This window comes from Colias croceus, chromosome 10, assembly GCF_905220415.1.
Source record: "Colias croceus chromosome 10, ilColCroc2.1".
Lineage (NCBI taxonomy): Eukaryota > Metazoa > Arthropoda > Insecta > Lepidoptera > Pieridae > Colias > Colias croceus.
Genome location: NC_059546.1, coordinates 1860187 through 1875314, shown reverse-complemented (window position 1 = coordinate 1875314; position 15128 = coordinate 1860187). Strand labels below are relative to the sequence as shown.

Genomic DNA, 15128 nt, shown 5'->3' with positions numbered 1-15128 from the left:
ATGATTGATAGGCAAATTTATAAAGAGCAATGTCGCAGCAAATTTATTGAATACGTGACTCTGCCCACAGTTAATAATGGCCGTTACTAGATTGCAGCCAGGCGCCACACTTAGCTAATTGATACGGCTAAATAATAATTAGCATTCTGCTTCGTTCAATTAAAACACGCTTCACTGATTTCATTGTCAATACAAATACAACGTTGGTTAATATTCAAAATACTAACAATGTATATTATCAAATTTACTATTTAGATATTTAAAATAGAAGTGTTACTTACTTAGATCGTAATAATTACAATAAATTAATAGGTAGGTACCATACCCTTTTGATGTACCTACTTAAAGTCTGTTCTCTATAGCAATAACTTCATTTGTCCTTAAAAATCGTTACCTAATAGCTTAAAAATAAAATACATAATCACTACATACAAAGTCGCTTTCTCTGTCCCTATGTTCCTATGTCCCTTTGTATGCTTAAATCTTTAGAACTACGCTACGGATTTTGATGCGGTTTCTTTTAAAAGATAGAGTGATTCAAGAGGAAGGTTTTAGTACCTATATAATTTATTAGGTTTTAGACAAACCTAGCGAAGCCGCGGGCGGTTAGCTAGTATTATATAAACTGACATACTTAGACGCGGTACATGCAAACATACAAGCAGTTAGAGCCGTTCCGCGTTAGACAAAGAAAGAATATACATTTAAATCCTCAGATATTTGAGCAACGTCACCGACTAAACGCAAGCAAGCTCAATAGGTACCTATTATTAAGCTGACTTGAAACGGAACGTTTTTCTACGCGTAGGTATGCCGCTTCAACCTCTGTTTATATAATAATTATGTATTATGTTTAGTAATTAGTATTTTACAATTAAAAACCTCGTTTTAATATCCGCCGTTAAATCGATAGGCTATATTATATCGAATAAGAAAAAAATATAATTAAACGAGCAAGGTCTGAGTTAAATACATTTTGTTTTTTCAGGAAATAAGGAAAATAATGAAATAATTACATATTGCTTAACTTTGTGCAAATCCAAGGTTATTCCTAAAATATATGTACCTTATCTGTTATTGTAATAGGTATGTTAATATCCTTAACGAGTATACCAATATTCATATATAGGTAAGTACTTATCATAATATTTTTTGCAACAAACTACCTACCTATGGAGTATGGTGCCTCCTATTCCCAATTCATCATAAATAGGACGTTCAATGTAACCTTGTTATAAACCAAATATCATCAAATTCATATTATCACTAGCGATCCGCCCCGGCTTCGCCCGTGGTACATATTTCGCAATAAAAAATATAAGCCTATGTTCCTTCTCAGGGTCTAAAGATTGTCTGTGCCGAATTCATCAAAATCGGTCCAGTAGTTTATGCGTGAAAACTATACATACATAATTACAAACCTTTCCTCTTTATAATATTAGTAGATATATATTACTCAAAAGTGTTACAAATATGAAATAATCTACTAAAAGCATAATGTTTTACTAATGATTTAAGTAGGTAACTAGGTACTAAAATTATTTAAAAAGAATAGTAGTAATGAAGTTATTAGTTACTGATCTTATTTTTTAAAACTTTTTTCCAGGCAATGAAAATGAACTTTTTTTCGTGTGATAGTATGTCACTGGAATGGATAATTGGATAGTATAGTACCTAGTGACTAATGCTACTGCGTGAAGCATCGCCATGGCGCGGCGCCACCGGCGGGCCGCAACACAATCTTGACTGTTTGTTCCCCTTTTATTACTTTACTCTTTAACTGTTTGTGTGGGTACATACCATTTATTCTCGCTGTAAACCGTAGTTATTAATATTAAGATTTTGTAGGCTATAATATTGTAGCCTATGATTCACAGCTATGATTGTAGCGCAGGTATTTTCACGAACTGTATCTGCTATTATCTAATCTGTGGTATAGCACAGTTTCTCATTGTCAACGTCGTTTGTCATCTTGATCTAATTAAATGTCACGTATAATGACGTATTTCAACGATTGTTTACAATTTACATAGGTATTTACTGTTTACATTACTTTTTAGATACTAATTGTTTGTAGTCAATTTATTTGGAATATAACATGAAATTATTTTAATGACATGTCTTTTTTTTATTTGTCACCAATAAAAGGGTCAATACCTTTTCATGAATTGGAAGTTATTGTCACAAACAGGTTAGAGTACTTAAATACTATCTCCAGGAATACACCAGTTGAGTACAATGAGTATGTGATCGAAGGAAGCGTTTATGACAATGTTGGTCATTTTACGTTATGTGTAGCAGCTATCCTTGAACGAAATAATGACATAAACAACTTTTTATTGAAGACTGAAGTAGCTCTCTTCAAACACCGACTGTATTCCCTTTCCACTTCTTACGATATCAGATGTTTTGCTAGAAAATTATTGAAAAATATAAGAAAACTTGACAATGCATTCGTAAGCTTCATAAAGCCATTACAAATTTTATGTCAACATATTTATTTAAAACACATATCACAACATCTTAGCTGCGAATGTAATGAAGATTGTAACTTCTACTATATAGAATTAAGATTTCTTCACTGTTTGGAATTTGTATCTAAAAGAAGAGTAGAACTAATTAATGGTGTGGCTAGAATACCATGCAGTCAATGGAAAGAATATTTAATAATATTATTTAGTAGAAATTTAAAACATAAATTGTATGACATTAAATTAAACAATATGACCTGTGATCCAAGAATAAATGAAATTGTAGCAAAAGTAAGAAATATATGTAGAGGCAAGTTATCTACACCAAATGCTTTATCTAGTCAAGAAGTTGATTTTGCTTCCAAAAAGTTTCCACCATGCATGTTAAACCTGCATTTGCAGCTTAGAAAACGGCATAGACTATCCCATGAACAAAGATTTAATTATAGTCTATTCCTCAAAGATATTGGAATGCCTGTGAATGAGTCTATAGAGTTTTGGAAGATGGAGTACAGTAAAGAAGCTCATGCTCACAGTTGTTGTCATAATTGGGAGAGAGATGAAAAAAAGCTCCTCTATGGTATAAGACATATGTATGGGTTAGAAGGTGGCAGGAAGAATTATTCATGTCGGAACTGTGACCAAATACAGAACATTGGAAATTCATGCTCAGAGGGAGGATGTCCATTTAAATCGTTTGGAGATGCACAAATGCGACAACTTTTAGACTTAAATGAAAATGATTCCCTCTTGTCACAAATTACTGAACTGAAAAATAAAAATCAATATTCAAAAGCATGTGTAATATATTTAGAAAATAAACTCAAAGATTCCATGGACTGTGATAAAGTGAGATTAAATTTAACACCAGTGAGGTATTTTTTGATTGCTTCTGGTAAATAAATAATGAATTCCTATAAATTATCTTTGTTTAATTTTACCTTTACTTAATAATTATAATATAGTACGGGAGCTAGCAACGTTTTAAAAAAAGTCATTTTAGTATAGTTGGGTTTTTTATATACTTACTGTTTCTCTTGCTATTTCGGTTAGAGTCCGGGCTGTCTGGCTGGCCGCAGTGGTTGCGTTTATTAGTGCGCATCTTATCTGCACAGGAAAATATCCTTGATTTAAAGTCATTTTTTAATGCGTAATTTTTAATCTTTTGCCTTTAGATAGATCCATCAGACATAAATTTTTTATTGCAAGACGTTTTTTTCGTTGTAAAATAGGTGCCATACGCAATTTTTATTTCAAAATAACTAAAATGTCATCGAAATAAGTGAAATTACATCAACATGAGTCCGCTTAAAAGGTAAGTAATAACTTTATTATTTATATTATATTATCCTTTTTTAATACTTATATTGAATAATTAGTAAACTAATATTTTTAATAGATGGTTTCATATTTATTACACTTTTGGGTATAAATATGAATTTGATGATATTTGTATTTTCTAGTGTTTGATTTTACGCGAGTATTATACATTTAGAAATTAAAGACTCGGGAAAATAATACAATGAATAAATCGCATTTAAAAACCGTTAAAAAGTCTTTAATTTCTTGATGATATTTGGTTTTTATCAAGTTTACATTAACGTCCTATTTGTGGTTCGTTGGGAAAAGAAGGCACCATGGTAGATTGTTGCAAAAAAATTGTAAATAGTAAAATGAATATTTTATATAGTATAAGTAACACAGTGATTACTTATCCTTCACGGGGACTCATCTTGATAGAATTTCACTTATTTCGATGACATTTTAATTATTTTAAATAAAAAATTGTGTCTGGCACCTATTTAACAACGAATAAAACGTCTTGCAATAAAAAATTTATGTCTGTTGGATCTATCTAAAGGCAAAAGATTAAAAATTAGGCGTTAAAAAATGACTTTAAATTAAGGATATTTTCCTGTGCAGATAAGATGCGCACTAATAAACGCAACCACTGCGGCCAGCCAGACAGCCCGGACTCTAACCGAAGTCCGAAATAGCAAGAGGAACAGCATATCAAAGAACCAACTATACTAAAATGCTCACTTGTCAACGTTGCTACCTCCTATACGAATATGTTAGGTATTAATACTTGTAAATTGTTTATATTTTATTTGTACAAAAGTATTTGAACCGGTGCCCTTATAATGGTTGGTTTAATTGGTACACTTTGTAAATATTATGTGTTCAGTATCATTTGTAATCACAAACTACAACTACAGGTTTTCCTGTCTACGAAGGTATATGGTTATCACACTGCAGGTGATTGTATTCTTTGTTACAAGTGCTTCACCCTTAGATCATAATAATAATATTATATAGTTTACCTGTTGCATAAAATCTTTGTGGGTCATGCTCATGCTCTGTATAAAAGAGTTTTGTGTATCAGCAGCATTATGAAAATGCCACACAACATATTTTAGGCAACAGTCATTCATTATCCTCCCTATTATTTTGAAAATAATATACAGTATTTATAACAAGAATTACCTTTCGTCATTATTATAACCACATTATTGCAGATCTTTTTTTTTATAAAAATCGGTAATTTTAGAAACCGTTTTTGGTTAGGAATGTGGCACATCTCTTTAAACGTCAAAAAGGGAAGCTTTGGCTTGTGACTTGATTGCTTGTTTGTTAAATTATTTTTAAAAAACAAATTGAATCACAGTCAATAACTTAATTAAGAGCTACAGATTCAAGTGTTTAATAGTGCTATTGTAAATTGTGTGGACGTTTTGTCTTTTTATGGTTGGGATGTGCGTTGTTTGGTTGACGAATTGACATGTACCTATGTAGGAATCTTAAATAGACTTTTGATGTCGGGGCCGTGTTTAAAAATAACATTGGATTGTCGCGACGGGTCGGGCGGCGGTGATCCCGTCTGCGCCACAAAACACAATGGCTTCTAATATTATATTTTGTATATCACTGATTGTCTTAGGTAAGTGAGCATCTCTGTTTTAGTACCTTTTGGTTACTCCGCAGAAGTATACTTCGAATAAATAAATGAAAGTAAAAAAACACATAAATAATTATATGTTTTTGCATGTTATTTACATTAGAATGTCTAGATAAACAATCTGTCAAGAACTGTTTATTCATTCTACAGTCTATCAAAGATTAAAGATTACAAGTTACAACTCTTACCTGTACACAAAAGTTTTATGAATTAATCTTTACAGGATACTTATTATTATAAAAAACTTTAAAAAGTTGTAAATGCATTATGCATACATTTTTTCTATATACCTAACTATATATTTTTCACATACTAAACAACATATTAATAGTTTTAAATTTCAGTACTAATACTTTTTGTATATCAAATATTGTAGTCAATGTGCTTTGTCATTAAAATTACAACTGTATTAATCAATATTTTGATTTATTGTTTACTACGATAGAGTATTTGCCGCTGACTCACATGTGCAGTATGATCAAATAACAATCAATGTTTGTTTCATCAATTTCAACGGATGGTTTTATATTACGAGTTTATAATATCAAAGGGATAATGATTTATCAAATACAGTAATATTGTATTTATTTTTCTAATTATACTAGAACATTTTACATAAATCTGTTTGCATTGAAGTTATTATACAAATTCTAGACAATTTATTGGAATGGTAAAACAAATGATTATTTTCTTCTTTACATTCAATTTTTTTTAGCTTTATTTTTTCTAGAGTGCAAATATTTAATTTTCCCTTAAATTGCTACATTGGATAGTATCGTTGCTAAGGATTGTGTTTATTTAACGAAGGGTGAATCTTGCAAAATACTTTTATATTAAGCTAGCTTACCGCCCGCGGCTTCGCCCGCTTTTTTTAAAACCTAATAAATTATATACTAAAACCTTCCTCTTGAATCACTCTATCTATTAAAAAAAACCACTTCAAAATCCGTTGCGTAGTTTTAAATATTTAAGCATACAAAGGGACATAGGGACAGAGAAAGCGACTTTGTTTTAAATTATGTAGTGACTAAAAGAATACCTTAGCTCTACCTATCGATAAGAAAGTGTTTTATACAAACAAAAAAATTTCTGTAATTTTAGTTCTTTGAAGTGCTCAATAGTTTTTATTCATGTAAACAGTATTAATTATACTTTGTCAAATATTAAAAAAAATTTACCACCAACTTGTCTTGAACTAAGCTTGCATGAGTTTATTAATACCATTTTGTATGAGGTAGTTCCTTGCATTATATTTCCAATATCTTTTAATTCTGTAGGTATCCATGCAGTACCACCAAGTGAGGAAAATCTCCCACCTCGGCCTAAAGAAGGAGGTGTGACTACACGTTACTGTGAATTTTACAATAACACTTTACCTGAACCTTGCGATAGGTCCAAAGACGCGACATGTGTCCCAACAAATATTGTCAAAGAGGAGTGTCAGCCCATAGAGGCTGATAAGAGCAATCACTGCTTTACACTATGGCAGTTCGACAATATAACAAACACGGCAACCGTAAAAGTCAAAGGATGTTTCCTCGACACTGTAGCGTGCAACGACCGAGCGGCGAACTGTCGCCTGCACAACATGAAACTACCTCTTCTCCACTGCTGCTGTGAAGGTGACATGTGCAATGAGAACGCCACTTTCCCTGGACTAGAAGCCGGTATGCCGCTACAAACAGAGATTCCGCCGCAACGAGTACCTGCGTCACCTCTGCCTACAGCGGAGGATGACACGAAAGCAGTCATCGCGTACACCTTGACACCGTTATTCCTGCTATTTGCAGTACTTGTTGGTTGCTATTTGTTGTACAGAAGACGTAAAGGTGGATCTTTTGATGAGCTCGGAAATGGCGAGGCGTCGCTATCACGACCGCCGTCAGCGAGCGCTGGTATGGAAAATGAAGGTGTGAGCCTATTGGGACAAGTGACGCTCTGTGAAGTTCGGGCAAGAGGCAGGTTCGGAGCTGTATGGAGAGCGAAGCTAGGCCAACGTGATGTCGCTGTCAAAGTCTTCCCCTTACAGGATAAGCAATCATGGGTTGCGGAACAGGAAATATATCGACTACCTCGAATGGATCATCCAGATATATTGCACTATATAGGAGTTGATAAGAAGGGAGATAATTTACAAGCGGAGTATTGGTTGATCACAGAATATCATGAAAGGGTGAGTTTTATTTCATTTTTTACATTTCACTTAAGTCCATATTGTATTAGTTACGCAAATAAGATTACTAAGCGTGGTTGAAAGATCTGTTCATAAATGTTGTGAAAGAGCCTGATGCATTTTCCTTAAACACGTATTTCGCTCATATTTGTATGAAAGTTTAAGCAACAAAAAAATACATGCATCTTGTAATTTTATTGCTATTTTTCGTACTATCCAAACTAATTCCTATAAAATATTTTAGGGCTCCCTATGCGATTATCTCAAAGCGCACACGCTTACCTGGTCAGAAGCATGGCGCATAGCAGCGTGCGTGGCCCGCGGGCTCGCTCACTTGCACGAAGAGGGCGGTGGGAAACCGGCCATTGCACATCGAGACTTTAAATCGAAGAATGTGTTATTAAAAGCGGATCTAAGCGCTTGCATCGCTGACTTCGGTCTAGCGCTGATATTTGTCTCTGGGCACGGGTGTGGTGATGCGCATGGGCAAGTCGGTACAAGGCGGTATATGGCCCCTGAAGTGCTAGATGGAGCTATTAACTTTACCAAAGACGCATTTTTGAGGATAGATATGTACGCGTGCGCGCTCGTGTTGTGGGAGATTGCTTCTAGGTGAGTTTTTTTATGATGAACTGCCTTTTTTCCACTTTAAGACTTTCTTAAATTAGAAAGAAAAGTTTGTATTGGCAATTGCATCTGAATTGGCATATTTTACGAATATTTCATAAGCATTAATATTGAACTTCAACAATCAATTGAATCGAACGAACTTCTTAAGATTATGAAACAACGAAAAATACCTTTTATATATGGAGTCAAGTCCAGAATCACCTCTCAAAACATCATCATCATCATCTCAAATCAATGCACCAATTATAATTTTATGGTAATTCTGTTTTTTATTATAAATAAAGCTGATATTAATAAAAATATCTCCTTCAGGTGCGAAGAAGGTCGTATCGACCCAACGGCGCAGTACCGTCTCCCACTAGAAGAGGAAGTGGGTTCGCATCCCGGCTTGGAAGAGATGCAAGAAACGGTTGTGCAAAGGAAGATGAGGCCACATATCCCGCCGCAGTGGAGAGATCATCCTGTGAGAATTTTGAAGTAAACTAAACAATTAAAAAAAGGAAACTTCTTTAGGCACATTGGGAGCATAATTTCAAGGTCGCGTATGACAATACCATCACGTCATGGAGTAAGGCGATGATTTTGGTATCTTTGAATCTTGCCAAAGAAGTTTCACTTCTGACACGTGTGCTCGGCACACAAGCTCTTTTTTACATTATTTGGGATAATAATTGCAGCCTATTAATATTATGTAATGAGAGATAAGTCATTATCTTCAAGTATGGGTTTATCATTTAATTTCAAATTTCAATAGTTGTGCCTTGCGATTAAAACTTCAAGTAAAAGCTACAGAGCTTGGGCATGGCTACAATTTTGAATTTATAATATTCGTAATGGATAGTGGATAATATTTGTCGTGTTAAACATATTGTATTTCTTATTTTTTATATTTATAAATTAAGATAATGTGCAAGCTAGCTTTGCTATCCAACAACCAACAGTTACGGATTCCGGACCATATTTTAATATTATCATAATGAGTTTAGCCAGTAAGAGTTCGTTTGTAGAACAAGTAATAGGTTTTATTGAAATTAACTTTTAACTTGCTCCTCAGCAAAAACGAAATGATGTGTAAACTTCGCAAATATTCGAAAATAGCAAAATCAATATGTAAAATACTTTAGTCATTGGAGTTCATTTACGATTTTGTACAGTCCATGGCAATATTGTTAATAAATGAAACTATTCGACCCAGTTCAAGTTCTATTGTTATCCAATCGGGTTAACTGGATGCATTTAGAGCATCTATTTCAGACTATTTTAACGTAAAAATATTACGTGAAGTTTCTAAAACTGATAATATGAAATTTATGAACATATTTTGCAAGATGAATTTTTACTGTCTCTTGTCCATATTAATCAAGTTCTTAATTTATTAGAATTTGTGTATATTCGTGCTTCCATATATTTTCTCAAAATCATTTTGAAATTAATATACAATAACATATAAAAAAAAAATACCACCAGTTCGCAAGTTGTTCAATAATAATAGTTATTACATCCAATCCTTTAGCTGATGCAATGAAAGATTTTAAGTTCATGTTTACGATTTACATTTTGTATAAGAAAACATTGAAAAAAATGAAAGAATTACCTTTTCTTCATCCCATAACTATTATAGATAGCTGCAAATGTCCATGGGCGTTGGTGATAGCTTACCATCAAGCCAGCTCCTTCGTAATAATTACCAAGAAATCATACAATTCCCTTATCAACCAATAATTCCAGGGTATGTCTGTCCTCTGCGACACAATGGAAGAGTGCTGGGATCACGACGCCGAAGCCCGGCTTTCAGCCTCTTGTGTGCTCGAACGTATTGCGGCACAACGCCCGACCACAAACTTTACAGACACCACTCCACTTCTAATACATGAGCTGAACGAGCAGAACTGCTGACCGCTGCTAAATATGGAGGATCTACCGCTGATCACGTTCTGATGGTGAGTCTGGAGTAGAAATGATTTAGGGTTAGGTTTCGGAGTATATAGGGTAGAGGTAAGGGGACAATCTTTATGAAGTTCGTTTGTATGTAATAAAACTATATAATATGTGTACCACTTTTCGGACACGACATGGCTTCTTATTATGAATTGAATCAGCAGATCTGCTGACCTAAGTGAGTGTGGGGTCGTTAGAAATAATGTTTTAGATTCAAGTTTCGTAGTATGTTGAAATCTTTATAGGGATCACTTGCAGGCAGTTCCAAGCAGCTAAAATCTCTCTGCTGAAGTGTGAATGTCAGTCAATAGTAGGAAATTGAATTTAAATTGATTGCAGTATTCAAACTTTTGCCTGATCTGTCAATAGGACCTCTATTTATGCAGGATATGTATTATGTTAATTTAATTAAACAACTGATGGGAAAACTTTATGACCAAGCAGAAGAGGAAATTCATAATAATTATGGCATTCCTTTGTAAACTTACTATTACAGTTAGCTATATTATGTATTAATTTTCCACAAACGCTGCGAAAAGACATTGTCCTTATTATCTCTACTCTACATATTTCTGAAAAGTGGTACAAACAGTTGGCGACAGTGATACAAAGAGTACACAAAGTCCTTTCATAAGTTGGGAACACATCTACTGATGTGGATAAATATCATAAGAAAATATATAGCATAAGAGTTGTTTCTCAAAAATATAAAAATCAAGGCCTAAGCATTGCTATGGCCAAATAGCAATTGAAATTGCTATGTTAACAATTCATAATTGCACAAAATTAGATAGTCATTTTGGAACATTAATTTCAAAACAGAACTTAGAATTATTTTAAAATTAATGTTTCATTTTTACTATTTAACTGCACTATTGGAAAAAAAAGTTTGATTTTAATTCTCTAGGAATTTTTCGTAAAATATCAAATCTTTGGCAATGTTTACAAAATTTTGATGTATAACTGTGTAGGTGTGATTGTGATGTAAATTGTCGTAAAATAACATTTCCCTGTAGTTTCGATAAAATAAATATTGGGACACTATATTGTACACTTAAAAAAATATGATTTAACTTAGAAAAGTTGTAGTATATAGGTAACATTACCTACTAGTCTTTTGTTTAAAATAATTATTGACTAAAAAAATTGCGTATTGACAGTTCCGAGATCAGACAACGATAAAATTTTATTTAATTTTAAAATATGACTATGAATGACAGTGTACAAAGTATTGACCCAATTTATCATCTGATGTTGTTTAGTTATTGTGGATAAAAAGATCGTTCACAATTATTAAAGTGATGAAAAGACGCGAAAGGATAAAAATGTTTGCAATATCGTAGGAACTTTTAATATCATTGGTATTGAATAAGGTGGAATCAAATATCATAAGTAGGTTTAAAGCAGAGAAAAATCATTTCAAACCTCGATTGATAGAGATAAAATGTAGGCATAATAATTATAAGACAGGCATTTTCTGAGGAGATAATATCGTAAGAAAATGATACAAAAATTTGAGGGTAATTTTAGAAACTTCTAATAATCTTTTATTTTTGGTAGTAAAATTATTTAATTATTCTTTTTGTAAATATTTTAAAATGTTTACTGTATAATAACATAATAATGAAATATTTTATAAAGATTTTGTCCCCCTATACATTTATTTTACATTTTTAAGTGAAATTTATATCATTTACTCCATTATTTAATTTTGTTAACATTTTTTTGTAAATATTTTTATGAACGTAACTCCTGCGCATTCAGATTTGTTTTATTAATATTATAACATTTAGTTAAATGTGTTGTAATTATTATTATGAATTTCGTTATGAAAATAAAGACATTTATTGTGTTTTGAGTCAATTACGAATTCAGAATTGTGATAACTGAGAAATCATTTTTGTCTTGTAATCCTCTGTGTGACCATTTATTTGGAATTTTGCGACTATATGTACAAATCTATGAAATAATATTTTGTTTATTAACAATAATTTCGTAAGTAGATACCCCAATGCACTTATAACATAAAAACAAACAAAAAAAATGATCTTATAAAATTACAGCGTCACAATGTTAGTTTAACCATACTCCTCCAAAATGGCTGGACCGATTCTCATGAAATTTTCTGTGCATATCGGGTAGGTCTGAGAATCGGCTAACATCTATTTTGCATACCCCTAAGTGATAAAGAGTAAGGCAGAACAACGTTTGCCGGGACAGCTAGTTATTTTATAAATTTTAGTTGAAAAATGTATCACACTAAATAGTCTAAGATCCAAATATAGGTCGACCTTCACCGGCGTGATAGAAAAAAATTTTTTTTTTAATTCATTAAAAATGTCCTGTCCAGGATTTTCCCAGCAAACCCATTTTTTAATAGACTAAATCTTATATATAAAAATGAATCGCAAAATGTGTTGGTAAGCGCATAACTCGAGAACGGCTGAACCGATTTCGAATAATTCTTTTTTTATTATATTTCTTGAAGTACGAGGATGGATCTTATGTAGAGAAAACGTAAACATGTACCACGGGCGAAGCCGGGGCGGACCATTAGTTTATTATAAAATTGGTATCATTCTATTATCACGCCGGTGAAGGTAGACTTATGTTCGGATCTTCTACTAAAACATGTTTGTTATATCGATCTGTTTCTACATTTAACTAAAACAAATGTCCAATTTTACACCTTGTTAGATTTAAGTTTCGAGTATTTATAAAAAATTTAAATGTAAGTTTAAACATTAAATAATTATACTATCATAATTTATTTTTAGTTGCTTTTTATGAAAATTAACGTTGGTGCCAATTATGTTGTCACGAATATTACATGTTATCTTTATTCACTTTTATTAAACGTATTTTCATGGGAAAAAATTACAAAAATTGTTTTACAGTTTTTCTCAAATATGTTTTGCTATAGATCAAGTATAGAAACGTTATTGTTTTGCTATGAACAACATAATTACATTTCAGCTTTAAGAGTGGCGGAAAAAATATTAAAAAAAAAAAATATTGGAAAATATATGCACGTTAGAAGCTATTTGATTTTTTCTTTAAAACAAGACATGTTGAGATCATGGGTGAAAAATACTAAAATAATTGTATTGTTAAAATGTTATATTAATTATTCTGTCAAAAAAAAAAATATTTTTGCTCCTGCTTATTGATTGTTGCTTTTTTTTTTTGAAATAAATGAATCGTATTTGGAAATAATAAAAATCATATAAAATCGATTTTTGCAAGATCAATGACATTCTTGTTTTATATATTTTAACATGGGGTGAGTATAAATAATAATCAGCAATAAATGACAATAAAGTTAATTTTCTTGCCTAATTTTCATAACCCCAGACTTAGGCCGGTGCAGAGCTTCACCGACCGTCAGTGCGTACCATCGGTCCTGACGATACGCATCAACAATGTGTATGACTATGACACGAATACGTATGACAATACGCGTGCGTATGGTCGGTCTAGCTATGAACGGTTTTATGAATTTCCATACATATGAAAAGCGCGACTGACGTACGCCCTGATGGTCGGTGAAGCTTTGCAACCGGCCATAGAAAGACTGTATTTTATTCAAACAGCATTCGTGTACTATTCCTTAAATAGTACAGTAATAAATTGTTGGTAAGATGTTAAATATTTGTTGCCATATAAAGCCTAGTCTTGCTAAAACTATATTTGAAATAGCAATATTTTTTAACTAGTGTCTTTGCATTTGTGCCTTTTACGTTGTGTACAAAATATGTTTATATACTCGTTGTGTTAGTTACGTTTTATTAGCTAATCTGTTGTTACTTCGAGAGTTATACGCTAGATGGAATTGAGGGGGCGGTGTAAATGAAGAGTTTTATAGTAGGTTTCACTTCTGAATGTTTAGTATTGAATTGGGCTAAAGCCTAGCGCGTTTTTCTTGTATCTAGCTTCTGTCATAATATTTGTAAATTATTATGTCATTATAATTTTTTTTTGGCAATTATTGCCATACTGCAAAAAGACCATAACGAAATATAATAATTGTCTGAAGTCTATGACCCGTTCATCGGTATTTAATATAATGTTAATTTCTGCTAAATTATGCGGTCGTAAATATTTATTTATGACTATAATATGTAAATTCCTCCATTAACTTCCACGACGTATATTTAAGGCACCATATATCTAAAACGAACTACAATGTGATTTGAAGCATATGTTTGTAATATATCAACACGGAAATCCAGACTATTTGGTTTCCAACGCCGTGCGCATATCACCATGAATAAATTAAGTTTTGCCAAATGTAAATAGCGTATTTGTAAGTGTAGAAATTTCGATGTCGAATGTAGGTTGTGGACGTGCTGTTAAAGTTTATTATAACCATATTATGCCTCCTCCACATTACTCGCGAAGTTGAACGAGGTTAGACGAATAGAATAATGTAGAGAGGCATTTCGGCTTACTTCGTCCAACTTTACCTCGCCTCGGCCGACTTCCGTTTGTTGTCGGTTTTTGCGCACGAGTCAAAGGGCACGAAGTTACCCGAAGTTCGTTCTGAATATGAACGTATGCGCTCCTCGCGAAGTTGAACGAGTGTGTAGTGTAGCATCGCGGATTTTAGTCAACTTCGCCGAGGAACTTCGCGAGTAGTGTGGAGGAGGCATTACAGTATGGGACATTTAGTTTCAAATATATTCCACCTGTTGTATTTAAAAAAACGGCCTACAGATTCAATACAAGATTCAGAGAAGGTTGATGTTTATAAAGATCACGCTGTGTCCTAAAGGCTTATATCACAAGTTTCTCTTCTGTTCTAAAATATCAATAAGGGAGAAGGAATGCCTTGTAGGATACGCGTCATTTAAGATGTAGACTACCTTGCTTAAGGCGACTACACCACCGAAACTAGCGCCCCCCCAACATTTTATTTTTTTACTCCTAAACCAGATCAAATTTAAAAAATCTAGCT

The 15128-nt window shown here is 32.7% G+C and overlaps 2 protein-coding genes across 2 annotated transcripts; both read left to right on the top strand.

Moving 5' to 3' along the window:
* Positions 1–2005: 2005 nt before the first annotated feature.
* On the top strand, positions 2006–3392 carry LOC123694935 (DNA primase large subunit-like). The gene has a single exon (XM_045640570.1). The coding sequence runs from the start codon at positions 2118–2120 to the stop codon at positions 3372–3374; it is 1257 nt and encodes a 418-aa protein (XP_045496526.1). The 5' UTR covers positions 2006–2117; the 3' UTR covers positions 3375–3392.
* A 1652-nt stretch (positions 3393–5044) lies between these two features.
* Positions 5045–11818, top strand: LOC123694919 (activin receptor type-2A-like). Its single transcript, XM_045640549.1, has 5 exons — positions 5045–5412; positions 6708–7603; positions 7848–8215; positions 8546–8696; positions 9962–11818. Exons 1-5 carry the CDS (start codon positions 5370–5372, stop codon positions 10127–10129), a joined length of 1626 nt encoding a protein of 541 aa, XP_045496505.1. The 5' UTR covers positions 5045–5369; the 3' UTR covers positions 10130–11818.
* The last annotated feature ends 3310 nt before the right edge of the window (positions 11819–15128 follow it).

What these genes read in the sequence shown, in the direction of transcription:
- LOC123694919 (XM_045640549.1), top strand. Translation starts at nt 5,370, where the DNA reads ATGGCTTCTAATATTATATTTTGTATATCACTGATTGTCTTAG. An exon ending in TATATCACTGATTGTCTTAG is followed by an intron (nt 5,413 to 6,707) that starts GTAAGTGAGCAT and finishes TTAATTCTGTAG; the next exon opens with GTATCCATGCAGTACCACCA. An exon ending in TTGTGGGAGATTGCTTCTAG is followed by an intron (nt 8,216 to 8,545) that starts GTGAGTTTTTTT and finishes TATCTCCTTCAG; the next exon opens with GTGCGAAGAAGGTCGTATCG.
- LOC123694935 (XM_045640570.1), top strand. Translation starts at nt 2,118, where the DNA reads ATGTCTTTTTTTTATTTGTCACCAATAAAAGGGTCAATACCTTTTCAT.